At 42.7% G+C, this 21,193-nt stretch overlaps 1 protein-coding gene across 3 annotated transcripts in view; it reads right to left on the reverse strand.

Annotated features, from left to right (window-relative positions):
• LOC137438165 (ELKS/Rab6-interacting/CAST family member 1) overlaps positions 1-21,193 on the reverse strand; it is a 119,942-nt gene that overhangs the window by 24,975 nt on the left and 73,774 nt on the right. For all 3 annotated transcript variants that reach the window (XM_068133173.2, XM_068133171.2, XM_068133172.2), the window contains exons 9-14: positions 19,091-19,258; positions 18,750-18,917; positions 18,406-18,543; positions 12,069-12,209; positions 1,740-1,880; positions 1,463-1,656 (exon numbers count right to left, since the gene is read on the reverse strand). In XM_068133173.2, the coding sequence (XP_067989274.1) occupies positions 1,463-1,656; positions 1,740-1,880; positions 12,069-12,209; positions 18,406-18,543; positions 18,750-18,917; positions 19,091-19,258 (950 nt within the window). The remainder of the gene's footprint in view (positions 1-1,462; positions 1,657-1,739; positions 1,881-12,068; positions 12,210-18,405; positions 18,544-18,749; positions 18,918-19,090; positions 19,259-21,193) is intronic.

A 21,193-nucleotide genomic window follows, 5' to 3' on the forward strand; every position in this document is an offset into this window, starting at 1 on the left:
GGAACCGCACCAAACGGCCATTGTAGCTGGAAGCAATTCCACGAGGAATGAAACTAGGAGAGAGGTGAATCCAAAATCAAGTACGGCATACAGTTTTCTGAAATAGTGGAATGAATATCTACGTTATTTGGTCACTTCTTAAGAAAGCCGCGACCAACCCACATGTTGGCAATTTTATTCTATAAGCTAGATGCTTCCTCACAAGGCAGCGAGATATACAATTGGTAAGGTATATAAATGTTCACAGATAGTAGTTCTTCTTTGGTGCCGGCTCGTAAAATTCATGCATTGATGACTTCCTGGGAAAAAAGTCCCTTGCGCCATCTGGAATTGAAAATTCTGAGGCAATGGCCAACCTATGAGACACCAGGCCAAGGAACTTGATTGCAGGAGGAGGCCATAAGGCCCATCAAGCCTACATAATGGATATCAACCTAATGTTGTGTGTCCGTGCTCTGTCGTTTTTAAATGCCAAGCGTTGAGCAAGGAAGCAGCACGTACCATTTTTAAAGTCCTTTGTATGACTCGGCCAGGGTTCAAACCGCCGTCTCCCAGACTCAGAGTGGACGCGCTAATCATTACGCCACTGAGTCTAGTCGAAGGCGAGTTTAAGCGATGGAAGCAAAACAAATTGTGCAATTTTAAAAGCAGATGAGAGATATAAGTGCCCAAAAAAATAAAATAGAAATGCAAAATGGTTGCAAGCTGTGTTTGCACGACCAAACGGCACTTACTGTGACCCAGAAAGAAACCAGAGATGAAGGATTAATTAAATCAGTGGGAAAAGCAAAGGAATGCTCTACTTCTACTGACCTGGGAGACGAACTGGGAAGATGCGAAAAGCACGGAAAGCAAGAGCACACACAAAGGTTCTGTTAGCTGCATCCATAGAGTGTTAGCAGATGTAAAAGTGAATTAATATGTACATCTCAAGGCCAGCATGCACAGACAATGTTTTCATAAAACTTTCACCATTATCTTTTCTACCCCATTAACCCACTTCAAACACACCTCTTTCCAAGTTTCCAGTCTTTCCTTCCACTTCTGCAATTGAGAGTTTGCGGCGGTGTCCATCTTGTTCACCCCATGCGTCCTCCACTTGCTCTCATCCTTCCCCACATACCTTATTTGTCCAATTCTCCCTCTACCTAGTCCCTCAACTCCCCTCCCAACCAACATTGTATCGTGCTCTGATCTTGTAACTGTACGTTTTTGAAGTTGGGTCCAGTTTCCCTCAATCTACACACGCAATAACTCATCAACAATTTCTTCTCTCGTGCTTTACGAGCTCATGTCAATGTAAAAAGCACGAACAAGAACACGACTCTCTGGGAATGTCCAAATTAAAGCTCAATAATGCTAGTAAAAATAATAATCAGGGATTACCATACAAATAATTAAATTCAGGAAAGGTGGCAGCCTTGGGAAACTACCCCAGGCTTTGCAAATGAGGTAGACTCACCCCTCCAGTTCAGCAATCTTCTTATCTTTGTCGTGTTTCTCATTCTCAACCTCTCGCAGGATGTCCAGAAGGCGGTCTACTTCTGCCTGCGAGCGAGCCACTTCCTGTCTTGCCAGTGTCAACTCACACTCTAGTTCGCGCACTCGCTCCCCCAGCTCTGGGCTGCTGCGGGCCACTTCTTCTGCCTCCTGCGACTGCACAATAAACAAGGTTTCAAGTTTTACGACATTACTGCTCTTCCACCTCTAGAAAAGCAGGCTCCAACATCTCCCTATACCTTTCGAAGGTGAGACTCGAGTTTGCTGCATTCCTCGGTCTTGTGCTCAAGAGTAATTTCCATCGTCTTGAGCTTGGAGTCCTTCTTCAAGCCAGATGAGGCAAGCGATGAAGCATGCTCTTTTATATCCAGTAGTGAACTCTGGAGGGTGCGAAGGAAGCACAAGAGAAAATTGGTCAAACTTGTATACAGCTCAGCATGTCATTACTGATATGATCAGAATGGTCTGAAAGGTATAAAGAAATAACAGTAAAAAGCAGAAATATTTTTGAAACAAAATATTTTTGGGGGGATTGGAGGTCAGCTCCCTCCAACCACCAGTAAGCTTCTCTCATTCAGAAAGAATAAGGCACCATGTTGGAGAACTTGGCGTTTTTTTTCCCAGAGAGAGAAAATATACCTTGGCTAATACGGCACTTTTCAAATGTTGTAATCCACACCAGAATGCTCAAACTCAGCACACATGTGCAGCAACCCCAGAAACTGCAGCGTTCAGGCCATCATTAAGTATACCGAGTGTGGGAGATAAGGAATGTTACCGAAAATGGCAAAGAAAGCTTCTAAAAGAAGCTGAAAAATAACCTGAGAGAAAGGGCTGTGCCTCGACACAACGAAAGACTTGGAGAACTTTCTCCACTTGCCGAATGGACAATTGCTCGTCCTGCAAACTCCCGACCATGTGGGTCGGTGCAAGGCCCGAGTGGACAGGCGTGTGCTACACAAACGCCCTGAAGGATCGCTACCAGTAAATGGACTGTGTATCTCGATTAGGTGTTTCTGAACATCAATGGGAAGGAGATATCTGGGGCTTGTGAATGTGCAGGTTAAGTTTAAAATGATGATATTTATTATTTAACATGTGGGGGAGGAGTGGGAGCTGTGAGCACTGTTATAAATATATTGTTTGTTGGCTTCCAGGGCCACAAGAGATTATACTCGATTTTTGCATCTATTGCTAAAAGCTGAAGTGTGTTTGTGTGATTGTGCGATTGTGTGATTTTATATCCAGTACGGCAGCTAGGCTGTATCAAAAGGAAATTTATAGGAAATCAACACCTCTTATATTATAGCCACAGATATTTGAGGTATTTCCTCCAAATTCAGTGAGTCTGATTTGCATTCACGAATACAATTATGGTTAACCATTTTGAAATTTCCATTTAAATTTTTTTAAATTTCCGTTGAAATTTCAGCTAAATGCTGAAAATAATGTTTAACATTTAAGCCTACCGTGGCAGGTTAAAAGCGCCTGGCGAGCAGAACAAAGCCATTGAAAACGCACACACACAGCACATGTGAAAGGCCTTGTTGAGCATTCATACGTCATTTTGAAAGTCACTTTGAAAGTCACGTACAGAGCAAGCAAAAATGACTTTTGCATTTTTAAAATAACAATAATGGCACTCTTCGACGTTGTGACGTCAACTGACATGCCTCCACCCACATTATTGCATCATTATACATACTTGTACAAAGTTTGATTTAAATCCCTCCAGCTGTTCTCAAGTATCACATTTGTACACGACATGACCTCTGACCTTTGATGCTGAAATATAATCAGTTCTTCAGTTTTTACATCACAACATGTACTCATAATAAGTTTGGTAAAATCCCATCACTGGTTCACAAGTTAGCTCGGTAACAGAATTTCTACCTAACTGGACCTCTGACCTCGACCCCAAAATCTAATCAGGTCATCTTTACATCATTATCCATAACTGTACCAAGTTTGACTTGGATCCCTTCAGCCATTTTTAAGTTATCACGGGTACCGATAACCTTTCATGGATGCACGGACAGACGGACAAGGCAAAAAGATAATGCCTCTGGAGACTTCGTCGGCAGAGGAATAAAAATAAAACACTTATAAACTCCCCCCAGAGCTTTTATTTCAGCGCGAAAAAAGAGAAAGAATGCTTTTATAAAATTGACAAGTTCAACTCTACACCAAATTATTTTTCCAAACTTGTGTTGCAATAATGATAAAATGTTTTCTCAGTAGTATGGCTAGGATTACAGCTCAGAGTATCTCTATCACATTGTGCTGCAATCCCCGATCATAATCACATCCATGCTGTGGGACTGAAATGAGTCGAAGTGTGTCCACACTGCAATAAGGAGGGATGTGGTAAGGTGCCGAGAGGGGAAGGCGATGGAGGAAAACTAAATATATATGCATATGTGTATGTGTATGTGTATGTATGATCCCTGGTGTTGGGCTAGCGGCTAGGGTGCCGGCTTAGGATCCTAGGATCCTGGGTTCGAATCTCGGTCGATCGCCGAATTAATGCCAGGGGGGTTGACTCAGCCTGTCATCCTTCCGAGGTCGGCTAATTGAGTACCAGTTCACTGGTAATTCCCTGTTTGTCGTTGAAGGCGGCAAAAAGGGTTGGCGTCAGGAAGGGCATCCGGCCGTAAAACATTGCTTCAAAAAGGGGACCAAAAAACACCAACTACCACGGTCCCCGAAAAAGGCCAACCCCCGCTTTGCGGGGAAAAATGGCCTCTAAACGGTGGTTTTTTTATTTTTTTTTATGTGTATGTGTATGTATGTATGTATGTATGTATGTGTATATGTATGTATGTGTGTATGTGTGTATGTGTGTATGTGTGTGTATGTGTGTGTATGTGTGTGTGTATGTGTGTGTATGTGTGTGTATGTATGTATGTGTATATGTGTGTATGTGTGTGTATGTGTGTATGTGTGTGTGTATGTGTATGTGTGTGTGTATGTGTGTGTGTATGTGTGAGTGTATGTGTGTGTATGTGTGTGTATGTGTGTGTATGTGTGTGTATGTGTGTGTATGTGTGTGTGTGTGTGTGTGTGTGTGTGTGTGTGTATGTATGTATGTATGTATGTATGTATGTATATATATATATATATATGTATATATATATATATATATATATATATATATATATCAGTCACTATGCGACCATATCATCAGTAGAGAACCGCCAGCAAGGTGTCCCATACAGCTGCTGCTGCACCTTGCTGGGAGCGATACGCACCGCCTGCCACGCGGTGACGTTATCTTTGGTATCCACTCATCATATGGAGTCGACCTCATATGAAACATATATATATATATATATATATATATATATTGTTGCGGATATGAGATTGGCCTCCATCCATATCCGCTTGTAAATATTCCCCTATTTCCTCCATACTTCCCAACTATCCCCAATCCCCCATTCCCTAGTCCCATTTTCTGTAAACAACATTCTGTAGACCCGACCTTCCCCTATTTCCCCCATTAAATGTCGCATCCAGGTCCACCGCATCTCACGTAGACAACTATAGGACATATTGCTAGTTATTCTTAGTCTATGTCAGTTAAGGACTCGTTTCCATTAATTCTGACTCTTCGTTGCACCAGAATGTGATTGTATGGCACCGTTAGGAAGTTTAGGACCTCCCAATACCTCCCCGCAGCTCTTCCTCACGGTTCAGCAACAACAACAACAACAGCAACAACAACGGTGGCGGCGCGGGGAGTGCGCGTCCTCACTCCGGCTTGGTTAGCCGCCATTGAGCATGTGCTCGACGGGGTTACCACGTAGGGGCTCGCTGTCAGCTCCTCGTCAAGGGCGGAGCCCGGTAACCCCCCGCACCCAATAGAAGCGGCGGACCGATCCCATCTGGGGCGGAGCTAACGAGCCGAGGGCGTGTCACTCCCCGCTGAGCATGCGCAGGAAGAGGGAGGTGACGTCAGATGCGCGCTGAACTTGAAGCGAGAAGGACGCCACCTCCGAGCGCTGTGACACCTCCCTGCATCTTTTGGACCGAGCTGTATCCTGTCCCTGAGCCAAGGTGCACCGCACCTTGTGCTATCAACCGACCTGTCCTTCCCTGCCATCAATCCCTGTGTAAGTCAGTCTTGTCCCGTTTGTCTGTGGTCTGTCGGGGATAAGATAAGACTGTGACTAAGTGCCCATCTTTTCTGTGTCTTTGCCTCATTACCTTGTAATCTACCCTTCTTTTCCACCACTAATTATATCCTCCTCCGGAGGTCTTGAGAACTGTACCCCTTGTGTCGTTTCATTTATCCCAGCCGTTGTGTCCTTTCCTTCATTGATTTAGCATAGCGCGATTTGGTCAACGTCGGGGAATAACTGTTAGGTCGCGGCAATACCACCGCTCGGTAAATAACATCTTAATCCGCGATCCGTAACAATATATATATATATATATATATATATATATATATATGTATATGTATATATATATATATATATATATGTATATATATATATATATATATATGTATATATATATATGTATATATATATATATATATATATATATATATATATATATATATATATATACATATATATATATATATATATACATATATATATATATAAATATACATATATATATATATATATATATACATATATATATATATATATATACATATATATATATATATATATACATATATATATATATATATATATATATATACATATATATATATATATATATATATATATATACATATATATATATATATATATATATACATATATATATATATATATATATATATATATACATATATATATATATATATATATATACATATATATATATATATATATATACACATATATATATACATATATATATATATATATATATATATATATATATACATATATATATATATATACTATATATATATATATATATATATATATATATATATATAAATATACATATATATATATATATATATATATACATATATATATATATATATACATATATATATATATATATTTATATATACTAGCTTGGCTCGGCTCGCTACGCTCGCCTCACCAAGCGTCGATACTGAGGAACAGGCTTATTTTAGCTGAGACTAATGACTGTACCTGAGTTGCTGTGTTGTCATGATTTTCACCAATCATAATACAAACAATTACTTTGCACAAATGTATTTGTTGTGTTTGTGATATTACATTTTTATAGGCAATTTAGGTTGAAGATTTAGGTTGAATGTTTTTTTTTCAAGAAAGAACCCCTCAGTACATACGTAGGGGAGGGGTAGGTGCAGACTGGAAGTTTGGGACGATTACACCTCACCACCACGTAATTCAAAACACCTCACCACCAAGTAATTCAAAACACCGCACCACCGTGTCATTCAAAACACCTCACCATCACGTAATTCAAAATACCTCACCACCAAGTAATTAAAAACACCTCACCACCATAAAACACGTAATAAAAACACCTCACCACCACGAAATTAAAAACACCTCACAGCCATCAAGCACGTAATAAAAACACCTCACCACAACGAAATTAAAAACACCTCACAGCCATCAAGCACGTAATAAAAACACCTCACCACAACGAAATTAAAAACACCTCACAGCCATAAAACAAGTAATAAAAACACCTCACCACAATGAAATTAAAAACACCTCACAGCCATAAAACACGTAATAAAAACACCTCACAGCCATAAAACACGTAATAAAAACACCTCACCACCACGAAAATAAAAACACATCACAGCCATAAAACACGTAATAAAAACACCTCACCACCACAAAATTAAAAACACCTCACACGTCCTCACAGCCAAAAAACACGTAATAAAACACCTCACAGCCATAAAACACGTAATAAAAATACCTCACCACCACGAAATTAAAAACACTTCACAGCCATAAAACACGTAATAAAAACACCACACAGCCATAAAACATGTAATAAAAACACCTCACCACCACAAAATTAAAAACACCTCACAGCCATAAAACACGTAATAAAAACACCTCACAGCCATAAAACACGTAATAAAAACACCTCAGACATAAAACACGTAATAAAAACACCTCACAGACATAAAACACGTAATAAAAACACCTCACAGCCACATAATTAAAACACCTCACCACCACGTCATTTAAAAACACCTCACCACCAAGTAATTCAAAACACCTCACCACCACATAATTCAAAACACCTCATCACCAACTAATTCAAAACACCTCACCACCACCTAATTAAAACACCTCACCACCACGTAATTATAAATACCTCACCACCAAGTAATTCAAAACACCTCACCACCACATAATTCAAAACACCTCATCACCAACTAATTCAAAACACCTCACCATCAACTAATTCAAAACACCTCACCACCAACTAATTAAAACACCTCACCACCACGTAATTATAAATACCTCACCACCACGTAATTCAAAACACCTCACCACCATGTGATTTAAAAACACCTCACCACCATGTGATATTAAAACACCTCACCACCACATCATTTAAAAACACCTCACCACCACATAATTCAAAATACATCACCACCACGTGATTCAAAACCACCACAACGTTATTAAAAACACTTCACAACCACGGAAACAAAAGTTTGAGGGAGTCGTTAAGTGACAACACAGACACTGCCCAGATGTGTCGATATATAGATAAATCTATCTATAATTCCAGTAATCTCTGTGTGTATGTATGTATGTATGTATGTATGTATGTATGTATGTATGTCTGTGACCGCTGTTTCTCGACAACCACGGGTCCGATATACTTTAAACTTGCCAGGTATATTGCTGGGGACCCGAGGATGTGCCTTTTCAAGGTTTCATATTAATCGGACAAGTAGTTACCGAGCTATGTCCAAAAAACGATTCAACCAATCAGAGAGCAGCGAGCTATCACGTGTGCCGAACGTGGCGAACAGACTCTGCCTCGGACGGCACATTTGAGAGCGTATTCATTTATTTCACGTTGGCAAACTATGTTGCCGCTATGTTGGCGTTAAACTATGTTTTAAAACTAATTAAAACTAATTTGCGATTCTTTCGCTTTCCTGCGCGTTTGTGCATGCTATGGCGATTTCTTTACCAAACTCCGCAAGCCGTTCGCTTTGGACCAAACCATTTCATGTAAATAGAGGGGGGGGATTGTCACCGTACTCGCAAGCCGTTCGCTTTGGACCAAACCATTTCATGTAAATAGAGGGGGGGGATTGTCACCGTACTCGCAAGCCGTTCGCTTTGGACCAAACCATTTCATGTAAATAGAGGGGGGGGGGGGGGGGGATTGTCACCGTACTCGCAAGCCGTTCGCTTTGGACCAAACCATTTCATGTAAATAGAGGGGGGGGATATAATTTTAGATATAGATATAGTACGGGCATGCCCTAGTATAGATAAATGACTGTACCCGAGTTGCCGTTTTGTCATGGTTTAAACCAATCATAATTCAAACAATTATTTTGCACAAATGTATTTGTAATATACGTGATATCGCATTTTATAAACAATTGAAGTTGAAAAAAAATAAAAAATTCCCCCCCCCAAAAAAAAAAAATTGCAATTTTTTTTTTTTTTTAAATACCCGTAGGACATACCGACGGGAGAGATATGTGCATACCAGAAGTTTGGTACGATTTCACAAAGTTTGAGAAATTAGTTCAGTGACAACACAGGACAGGACAGACGCTGCACAAATATATTGTTGTGGATTTGAGAATTGTTGTAAAATATCACCCTGTGTAAGTGTCATGATTGTTGTAAATACCTCCTTTAAGAACCAAGATCAATGGTCGTCCCCTTAGTTAATTCATCGCATACACCTAGCAAATTTTAGAACCTCTAAATAGTTATTCCCTTATTCTCTGTTAGTTAAAGGCTGTGTCTTCCATTAGTTGACACTCCATTGCACCGAATCAAATAAGAATAGCTCCCCTTCAATAATTACATTTCCCAGCCAAACTCTCCATCTCTGGGTAAAGCAGTTTCACAAGCGTGGGGTGCGCGCCCTCTCATTTCGCTGCTATAGCGAATATGTGCTCCGTGCTCTGTTTGAACAGGAGGGGCGGGGTCGCCGGGAAGAGGCAAGCCCAGGGCGCGCCACGAGGGGCGGGGCTGTTCAGCCCCATGCCCAAATAAGGAAACAAGCCCGTGGCTCGCCACGAGGGGCGCGCCGTTCGGCGCCATGCCCAAATAAGGAGACAAGCCTGGGGCATTGCCATGTAAGGTCATGAAACAGAGCACGGGGGAGGGCGGGACCGAAACCGACGAGGGCGTGTCACACCCGCGCTGAAGGTATGAGACAAGGTGCGACAATCGCGCAAGAGAGAGACAGCAAGAGAGACAAAGAAGGTGGTGCCAAAGGAGGATTGGAGGGAGAGAGACGCGTCAGACGATTGAGAGAGGACCGGAGCAGATGACAAAAGAGCCCGAGGTGTGTCGAGGAAGGACGAGATACGTGTGCTGCCGCCGCCCTGCTCGCTCCTAGCCCGGAGAGGACCTGCTTGCTGTGCGCCCTGCTCAACCTTCCAGGCTTTGTGGTCCCACCTGAACCTTCTGATCCCTCCAGCCAATCCACTCTGCAATTTCCCCATTCGTGGACGTGAGTTTGTTCTGTGTGTCTTGTCCCTGGGTATAAGTTAAGCCTGTATAGATAAGTTAGAAATTGCTCTGTGTCCTTCTGATCCTTCCATTTCCCTGTAAATTACATTTCTTTTCTTCCCTGCTTTGGTGGTGTGTAAATAATAATAAATCCTGTTCTTACTACCTTTGTCTTCTTCTTCACATTCGGTCGCTTTAGAGGTTTCCCCATTGAGTATATGTGGCGCGATTTTGGCCAACGTTTAAGGATCGGGTCTAGTTCTGTTAATAGTTCGTGCCGCGGTTGCTAAAACCGCTCGGCAATTAACATCTGTCCGCGGTATGAACGAGGTTGTGCACCTGCCTCTTCGGGGGTAGCTGTGCAGCGTCAGGGACCACGTCGGTCAGTTATAGACGAGGGGATTAATCCCCCCTCGATAAGGGGAACAGAGGCCGACGTTGGGTTCCATAACAATATATATATATATATATATATATATATATATATATATATATATATATATATATATATATATATATATATACACAGTGCTGCGGTTTTGAGATTGGCACATTGAAGTCATTAAAGGTTAAAGGTTTGCCCCCCATAGTTAGTCACACGAGCAACATCTAGGCCCATTTGTAGTATAGTTATGTCTGAGTATGTGTAAGAATAGGCCATGTCCCCTCTTAGTACCTGTGTTGTGTAAAGACAGGAGAGTAGGCCCCATTCATTTTGCGTCCACCCTCCAATTCTACATCTATGGGCGTAATCCATCCCGCGCCCCATTTGGCTGACCACTAGTCGAGTAACACGAGGTAGGCCTAAAAAGGTGGGGGCGGCGAGGCGATGACGGTAAGAGCCACCAGCCAATCAGAGCTCGAGCGGCATGGCGTGAGGGTGTGGTGAAGCGCGTCTGGTGAGTTCCAGAGGGTTTGCGGGGCGGGTCTATATAAGCCCATGCGAAAAGCCCTCGAAAGGACTTGTTGGGAAGGACTAGCGCGGGAACACTTGATTGAGAAGGATTTTGGTCAAAGGACTTACAAGCAGGACTTGCAAGTGGAGAGCGCTAAAGGACTTGGTTGAAGGACTTGAAAGACTCGCGTGCACACGGCAGTGGCAAAAGGACCTGCTCGAAAAGGATTTGTTTGAGGACTTGCGCAGAGAGAAGAGGTTGAACCGTACAAGTACGCGGGCGCAGCCAGACGCGCCGGTAACGCATATAGCGCATTTTCCAGCCACGCGAGTAAGCGCGGCAATAGCCGCAAGTGAATAACCGCCAGCCGCGCCAAAGTCCGCTCCATACCATTCGCCCCGTGATAACCCGCTCCGTTCAGACGACACGCGGCGAGCTCCTGCTTTCACCTACTTCCATCTCCAAGGGACGTGCCGTGGACCAAGAGAGCTGTACGAGAGCCATCCCTGGACGCGCTGGTGAACATCAACCTGCCCCCCAGCAATCCCCGTGTGAGTGTGTGTGAGACGGCCCGTTTGTCCTGGGTATTAAGAATAAAACTGTATAAGCTGCTCTGTGTCCCCTTTTCTTCTACCATTGTATAGTGTAAATAAATTCTGTTCTTCCTTCCAATTCGATCGTCTTTGTGATTTCGCCATTGACTAAGCATGGTACGAATAAGAACCGCTTGAATCGGGGTCTAGTAATTAATAATAGCACGAATCACGTGTACGCAAACCGCTCGGCATATCATCATCACACGTGGTTCGTGCGGGGCTTATTTCCTCGCTTGCAGGGCAGCGCTAGTACTTAGGTAACAGCGAATTTGGTCCTGCAACCCTATTTAGCGCTGTCCGGAAGGGACGCAATAGGTCCCGGGTCGCGCCAGGTCAGTCAAAGACAAGGGGACTAATCCCCCCTTGGTAAGGGGAGAAGGCCGGCGGCAGATCCACAACAATAAATAACAGAGTAAGCTCCATACCTCCTTGTCAGTCAATTCATTCTGCAGCACTTTGATCTTTTCCTTCAGTTCTTTGTTCTCCTTTTTGTAGGTGTCTCCCTCTTCCTGCCGATCACGGTCATCCCTGTCCCTCTGCTCCTTCAGCCGCTCGATGATGTGCTCCTATAAATGGCAAATGAAGAGCGTGGAGGAGCATTTCATCGCAACAACTTGATATCATTCATTTTTCTCAATTTACCATTGCTAGAAAGAAAATGTATAGGGAAGGATATAAAGATGATATTGTCACGCGGACCCTTCCGGTTAATACCAGGGACCGCAGAAGACCAGAACGGCTTTAACGGAGGCGACGATCAATACAGATTGTGCTATCAAACGCGGGAAGAGAAGAAGGGAAGAGGAAGAAGCGGGAGCACGTAACTGTGGAAGGGGAACGAACTCAAACGGACACCAGAGTGGAAGGGAATGAGAAACAATAAAAGGGTTTATTGTAATAAGGATCGGGACAGGGAAACACGACGATAAATCTAATTCCTAAATTGGGATCCCACACACCAGACTCAACAACAGGACACAGGGATGAATGAAGGAAAAGAAACCGTAGTGTAATTGTGAATGTAGGGTGCGGTCTTATCTGTCCGTCGTCTTGCAGTGTATCGTCCAATGGTGCTCCAAACTCCGGTGCGGAGAAATCCTCCGTCCGCCTCGCACGCTTCACTAGGCCCCGAGCCAACGCCCTCTCCGTTCGCACATGAGATCCCGTACACCACTCTAAGCTCCAGAAGCAACGAGCACCGCTCCAAGCACCACGAGCGAACCGTCAGCCCGATGAAGAGAAGCGCAGGGACCAACAGATGTCGTACAGCGCCAATAGACCAGCGAAGAAGAACGGCAAAAGGGGAGTGAGGGCCAAAGGAGAGCAATTGCGACTGCACGCTATGAAAACCCAAGAGAGCTGCTCAAAATGTCATGCAGCGTGCCCTTTTATGGCCTGGCCTGTGACGTCGGTCTCGGCGCGCCCTCTGATAGGTCGAGTGCTTCCCGCACAGGTACTGCTCGACCCCCTCCCTGCCCAGCCAACCGTCCTCCCGCGCGTGGCCCCCGGCCTTGCCACGAGGCCGTTCCAGGCCAGCTGGAGGTGTAGCCGGCTGCGGCCCATGCGGCGGTGCCCCGATCTGACTTTCTGCCTGTCTTCTTCCAAAGTCGTTGTAAGGGAAGGGAATTTAATTACTGTGTGCGCTAAAGGGCCTATCTAAGTGTTTACAGGTGTGCGTTGCCATAAGGGGCAAAGGTTTGATTACCAGGTGTGACACACAAGGGCTGTTATATTTAATCCCTATAACTACCTAGCACACGAACATCCTGGTATGTTCACAGGCATACTCCTTAACCGACAAACCAGACTAAACACACAGAACTTATTGCAGGGCAGATTCCTTATCGCGGCAGACGAAGCATGTTACCTATTCAGATTTATCTGACTCTATATATTCCTCTACCCCACCGACATAACAATATTGTTGCTTTACTCCCTTCATTTACTCAAAGGCCTTTGACATAACAAACCTTAACAACCCCCTAACATGACACGAGCAAAGGATGCTGAGACAGGACAATCATATAATCTATATACAGTCGTGGACAAAAATATTGGCACACTTACAATTTTAAAAAATAACACAATTTTCTCGAAAAATAAGTTGAAATTGACAAAAGTATTTGCTCTCCACAATTCTTTATTTCACTGTCAATATTACAGAACATTTGTTCTTGATTCAGAACTTAATATATCCTTTTAAATCAGAAAATAAAAAGAAATGGCATTGGCCAAATTATTGACACCCTAGAATTAATATTTGGTAGCACAGCCTTTGGACAAAATAACTGCAGCCAAGTGCTTCCTAGAGCCATGAATGAGCTTCCTACACCTCTCTACTGGCAGTTTGGCCCACTCTTCTTGTGCAAAGTGCTCCAGTTCTCCCAGAAGTGAAGGGTGCCTTCTCCCAACTGCTGTTTTCAGATCTCCCCTCAGGTGTTCAATGGGATTTAGATCTTGACTCATTGCTAGCCACTTCAGAAGTCTATTCCTGGGTGTCTTGAACCATTCCAGGGTGCTTTTTGAAGTGTGTTTGGGGTCATTGTGCTGCTGAAAGACCCATGACCTTCGACAGAGACTCAGCTTTTTGACACTAGGTTGAACATTGCGCTCCAAAATGCCTTGGTAATCTCCTGATTTAATGATGACATGCACACATTCAAGGCACCCAGTGCCAGAGGCAGCACAGCAACCCCAAAACATCACTGGACCTCCTCAATGTTTGACTGTAGGGAAGGTGTTCTTTTCTTTGAAGGCTTCATTTTGTTTTCTGTAAACATAGAGATGATGTCCACCATTTGAACAATCCTTTGCTGCAATCTTCGATCAACTTTTCTCTCGCAGCCATGTCCAGGGAGGTTAGCTACAGTGCCATGGGCCTTAAACTTCCTGATAACATTGCGTACGGTGGACACAGGAACATCAAGGTCTCTGGGGATGGACTTGTAGCCTTGAGATTGTCCATGCCTGTGTTACGGGTTCCTCTACGATCTCCTGGTCTTGGTATACCTCCGAACCCGTAGAGGAGCCACAGCAGAAAAATATGTTATCCTGGGTCAAAAATCAATGGTGAAACCACACCAATTGCAAATAATACAAACACCAATTATACAAACAAATATTGTATTAAAAATCACACAAAAATAACAGAACAACAATAATAGGAATCCAGAGTACAATCAATAGCTCCTATGATGATACCATCCGTTAACATGCATGAGGTAACTCACTGTGCTCCACGTGAGTGGAAAATAACCTTCCCGTGTCTCTATATTCCCGTCTTCGAGCTCAGAGTTGGTCCCCTCCAGTGATCAACAGAACGATGTCGAATCGAAACCAGAATCTCGTTCATAGGACAGGCACAGACACGCCGCCCAAAACGGCACAAAGGCGCACGCGGCCCAAAACATCAAGGTCTCTGGAGATGGAATTGTAGCCTTGGGATTGTCCAAGCTTGGCTACAATCTTGTGTCTGACCTCCTCAGACAATTCTCTGGTTTTCTTTCTTTTCTCCATGCTCATTGAGGTACACACAGAGACACAAAACAGCAGAAGGACTCCTTTTCTCCACTCAAACGGGTTGAATGAGTGATATTTATATATTGCAGGCACCTGCAACTCACCACAGGTGAGTTCGATTCCAAAGTAAAGGAGAATCACCTGCTTGAAATCTAATTATTTCTAACAACTTCTAAAAGGTGCCAATAATATTGTCAGGGCCATTTTAGGATTTCCATGTGGAATAAGTAAGATTTAGTAATTTTTTCAGCCTTTTTTGTTTTGTTCCACTGCAAACCAAAGAAATACACATATGGACACCAAAATAATTTTTAAATTTAAACAATTTTCTGGAAGAAATGGTGCATTATTTGAAAAAAGTGCAAAGGTGCCAATATTTTTGGCCACGACTGTATATTGTTACAGAGCAGTATATTCATTTAATTGTGCTTGGAAAGAGTTACATTTGCTGTCAAGTTTCCTCCAAAGTCACAACAACAACAACAACAAGAAGAACAAGAGGAGCAAAGAGGCAATGACAGTTTTAGAACAGAAGGAGAGAGATAAGGACGACAAGGAGAGCAAGAAGGCTTTGGGACTTCTCTGGAACTGCCACACACTGTTTTGGGTCTTCAAAGGCGCAAGGGGTCTCCGCAGTCCAAAGGGTCGAAAGGTACATCCCGATAGTACGTAATTAATATACAACGTAATTAATAGACAGGATGCCACCGAGTTCAAACAGTATGTAATTATTAAATATACTGAAAAGTCACACGGCTGGAGAAGATAAATTTGTAGTTTCTTATTCACAGAATAAAAAATTCTGGCTGCCAGGCCATGCGAACGATCAGGTTTAAATGATAAACAAGTATTCCCTTTGAGGACTAGTAGAAAATGTAAAAGTTTCACATCAATGGATTGAGCGGTTGAAGCGAAAAAAAATTTTTTTAAGGTTACTTTTTTTTTTTTGGTATACAGAATCGAAGCTCGTGTAAGAGCTAACACATTGAACATGAAAACATGCACAGCCACATAAAACATACAATGAAGGGAGCGGGAGACAAGAGGGGGAGGGTTAGGGAAGCACACAAGCACAACAACAGTAGAGAACAAGGACGTCGGTAGATCTGTGGAAGGGGGAGGGCTGGAGAGGGCAAATTAACACTACCAGGACTTTCACTACAAGGAATTTCAGGAAAGAAGTTGGGGATTGAAAGACGGATTGGGGGTGTTTCAACGGGGGTAGAAAAGATAAAGGTTTTGGATGGGGGATGGTGGTGAACAAGAGATGGTGGTGAACAGCTGTTTCAAAGACCTGGAGGGAGGAGAGGGATTGAAGAGAGTGTGCGATTTTGTTCCAGAGGCGGGAGAAAAGAGGAATGGAAGAGTGAAGGTGAGCAGAGAGTCTTGATTTTGGCAGTTTCACTAAAAGATGGTTGCTGGCAGATCTTGTGCATCCTGCAGGAATATTTGGGGGACAGACACAAACAGAGCAGAACAGGGAGCAAGGCCGGAGAGGAGTCGGTAGAAGACAAAAAGACCACCTACCTACCTGCGGTGAGAGAGAGAGAGAAATGCCCTCAGAATCAGCTTCATCGCGGGAGATTCCAATGATTCTGAATACTTTGCTTTCAACCACGTGAAGCCGAGCTAGGTGTGAGGCAGGAGCACCAGCCCAGAGGGGAGAGCAGTATTCCATCGAGCTGTGAATGAAAGCTTTGTATGTGGTGAGGAGCTCAGAAGTACCCAGAAGGACTTCGCATGATGGAGGATGCCCAGTCGGCGACTGGCTTTGGATGCCAGCTTGGAAATTTGGTTTTCCCAGCAAAAATCATGGCAGATAGTGAGACCCAAAAGCTTGAGTGACAGAACTTCAAAAGGATTGTTCAGAAAGTAGATGGGAGGGTTGTCCAGTCGGTCTTTTCGGACAGACAAAGTGAGAGTGTGAGATTTGTCAGGATTGAAAGACATGTTCCTTTGTTTGACCAGTTTGTGATATTGTCCAGGTCTGCAGAGAGTGAGGAGGCTGCAGGCTGTCGATCTGAGGGATGAGGTATGGAGCGGCAGAGAGTGGAGTCATCAGCAAAGAGATAGAGAGGATTTTCCAGAGAGTCGGAGAGATCATTGATGAAGACAAGAAAAAGCACAGGGCCCAGAATACTGCCTTGGGGAACTCCAGCCTGAACAGGAAGGGGAGATGAGAGAAAACCATTCGGGGCCACACGTTGACTATGACCAGATAGGAAGTCCGCACGCCATGCATGGAGGTTTCAATGGATGCCTTAAGAGGAGAGTTTGGCGAGCAGGGCGGGTTGGCAGACCGTATTGAAGGCATGTGATATGTCAAGGGAAACAGCTCTGATTTCCTATTTGGCATTGAGGACCTCCATCCATTGTTGAGACAGCAGAAACAGCATGTCCAGCGTAGAATGACCTGGTCTGAATCCAAATTGATGATCCAAGATCAAGCCATTGATTGGTTTTCGTTCAATCCAATATGGCTGCCAGACCATGTGACCTCCGATTTATTTGAAAACACCCTGGTATCCCCAAGGATTGGGGAGCATGTGTGTGAGGTTTCCACTTGATCTGTCCAACCATTCTGGAGGAGTTGATTTTTAAAGGTTAAGTCTTCCAAAAATCAAAGTTGCCAAACCACATGACCTATGACATCATGCCCCGGACTCCATTGTTCGTCTTGGATAGGCAATCATGCCTGTAAAGTTTCACTTCGATCTGTTCAGCCGTTTCAAAGGAGGAGGGTTTTGAAGGTTTTTATGTTCAATCCAATATGGTTGCTGAACAATGTGACCTATGACATCATACATTTGCATGCTCCAATATAATTGGTGCATCGGTCACGCTCAAGAAATTTCAAGCTGATCTGATTAAGCATTGTACTTGTCGAACAAATTATGACGTCATGATGGACTTACCGATGATGTCATGGTTAACAACACTTATTCCCCATGCAGAGTTCTTTACAATGAGCCATGTTACAATTTTTGTCTCAAGTGCCCTCAAATACGTGGTACAAACGAGCCTATTGATGCAACACCCTTCCTGCGAAGCACCACAGTTGTTTATACCGTAGAATATGCAGCTCAAAGATGGGTATATGCCAAGTCTGAGCTATCCCATTAGAACCAAACAAGTGGTTTTGGTGAAAAAGCTGGAGGGGAGGGAGGGGTGGGGGCATGCAAGCCGAGTCAGGTCAAAAGCAGGTCGAGGAAGTGCAGTGAGATAAAGCAAATGGAACCAAACCTTTTCAGTCAAGGCTTCTTCAAGAGTGGCCAGAGCGGTGTCAGTGTTACTCGAGTCGGCTTGCAGGGACTTGATGCGGTCTTTTAGGCTGCCCACCTGTTTCTCCTTATCCTTCACCTGCTCTTGAAGGTTTTCAATCTGCCAGAAAATCAGCAGATCAGCTGAGAAGTTACATTCAAAAGTCGTACATAAAAAAAATACAACTCACTCATGTCAAACAATACAAAGGAAAAGTTTTAACGAGGTACTTATGGTACGACACCAAGTGCATACAGAGCATAATGCTTAAGAGAACAAAGAAAAGGTTTAAAAAGGTTAAAATGATGAAAGAATCTTGCAACAACCTTCTTCTGTAGTATGTTAATTTTGCGCTCTTTGACATCAAGCATGTCCTTGAGGTCACCGATCTCACTACCCAAAGTGCCTTTCTCTTCAGCCAGTTCTTGCAGCTGCTTGCTCTTCTTGTTCAGCAAAGCTTCCTTCTCCTCGAGCCTTTGCCGCAGTGCATCAACCTGCCAACAACGCAGAACACCGTACCTTTATCTAACAGGTCCAACACCACCAACGGAAGCATCTCTGCTTCCCTTCTCTGCCTGCCAGTGGTGTTGAACCCCACAGGTTGCACATCATCCATTTTACTTAACAAGAGCCCAGAAACAAAGGCAGTGGGACACAAATGCTGCACCTCGGTCTGCAGGATAATTGCGCGCTGCTCCTTTGCCGTGAGCGATTCCTTCAGAACCTCAATGTGCTGTTTGCAATCCGAATTCTGATTCGTCAGTGTGTCAAGCTTTGTCTGCAGAGCCAGAAGTTCTGACTCTTTGCGTGAGAGCTCCTGCCTTACTTGGTCCACCTACAGTGAGGACACAGAAAAGTCATGATGGGAAGGCCAGAGGACATGGAGAATAAAGTATGGGGGGGGAATGATAAGGGGAAAGCAAGCAGAACAGTCATTGGCTAAACACAAAAAAGGACGACCACCAATGGCCAACCAGATCCACAAAATTCCCAGAAGGAGTCTTCCATCATCGTCAAAGTCAATAGTGTCAACAAGGTGAAAATAAAATAAAATTAAGGTGACCTCGTATTGGGAAACCATTAAATATTTTATCAAAAATGGTTTTCTCCAGCGCTTTCAGGATGGGCTTATGAGACTGCTTTGCACGATTTGTTGAAGGGCAAGAAAACGTTCTGTTCGCATTCCAAATAGAGAATGAGAAAATTCAAGCACAATATGCCTGCAAGGCCTGGCAGACATTGTGAACAAGCTGGAAATAAACAACTTGATCCTGTTTTTTTGGATTACAATTTCAAAACTAGAACGGTGGAGCGCATACCCCCAGTCAGGCTAAATTGGTTTATGTTTTGAATCCCGCTGATGGGTTGGATTGGCATCCAGACCTTATCCAAAATTTGAGATATCAAGCTAAGTATCATTTTTGGCCCTATCTCTCAATGGTGAGGAATCACATAAAATAGTATAGTATCAAGATTCGGATCCAGATGACCAAAATTGAAACAATTCATCCTTGCCACACACCTAACCTGTCTACCAGATTTCCTCTGAATCCGTCGACATTTTACACAACATTTTACACAACATTTTACACATACACAACAATTTTACACATACACAACATTTTACACATACACAACATTTTACACATACACAACATTTTACACATACACAACATTTTACACATACACAACATTTTACACATACACAACATTTTACACATACACAACATTTTACACACACACACACACAACATTTTACACATACACAACATTTTACACATACACAACATTTTACACATACACAACATTTTACACATACACAACATTTTACACATACACAACATTTTACACATACACAACAATTTTACACATACACAACATTTTACACATACACAACATTTTACACATACACAACATTTTACACATACACAACAATTTTACACATACACAACATTTTACACATACACAACATTTTACACATACACAACAATTTTACACATACACAACATTTTACACATACACAACATTTTACACATACACAACATTTTACACATACACAACATTTTACACATACACAACATTTTACACACACACACACACAACATTTTACACATACACAACATTTTACACATACACAACATTTTACACATACACAACATTTTACACATACACAACATTTTACACATACACAACATTTTACACATACACAACAATTTTACACATACACAACATTTTACACATACACAACATTTTACACATACACAACAATTTTACACAAACACAACATTTTACACATACACAACATTTTACACATACACAACATTTTATACATACACAACATTTTACACATACACAACATTTTACACATACACAACATTTTACACATACATACACAACATTTTACACATACACAACATTTTACACATACACAACATTTTACACATACACAACATTTTACACACACACACACACACACAACATTTTACACACACACACACACAACATTTTACACACACACACACACACACACTTTACACACACACACACAACATTTTACACACACACACACACAACATTTTACACACACACACACAACATTTTACACACACACACAACATTTTACACACACACAACATTTTACACACACACACAACATTTTACACACAACACAACCCCCCCCCCCCCCCCCACACACACACACACACACACACACACACACAACATTTTACACACACACACACACAACATTTTACACACACACACACACACA

Source organism: Myxine glutinosa, chromosome 12 (genome assembly GCF_964187855.1).
Source record: "Myxine glutinosa chromosome 12, kmMyxGlut1.1, whole genome shotgun sequence".
Classification (NCBI taxonomy): Eukaryota; Metazoa; Chordata; class Myxini; order Myxiniformes; family Myxinidae; genus Myxine; species Myxine glutinosa.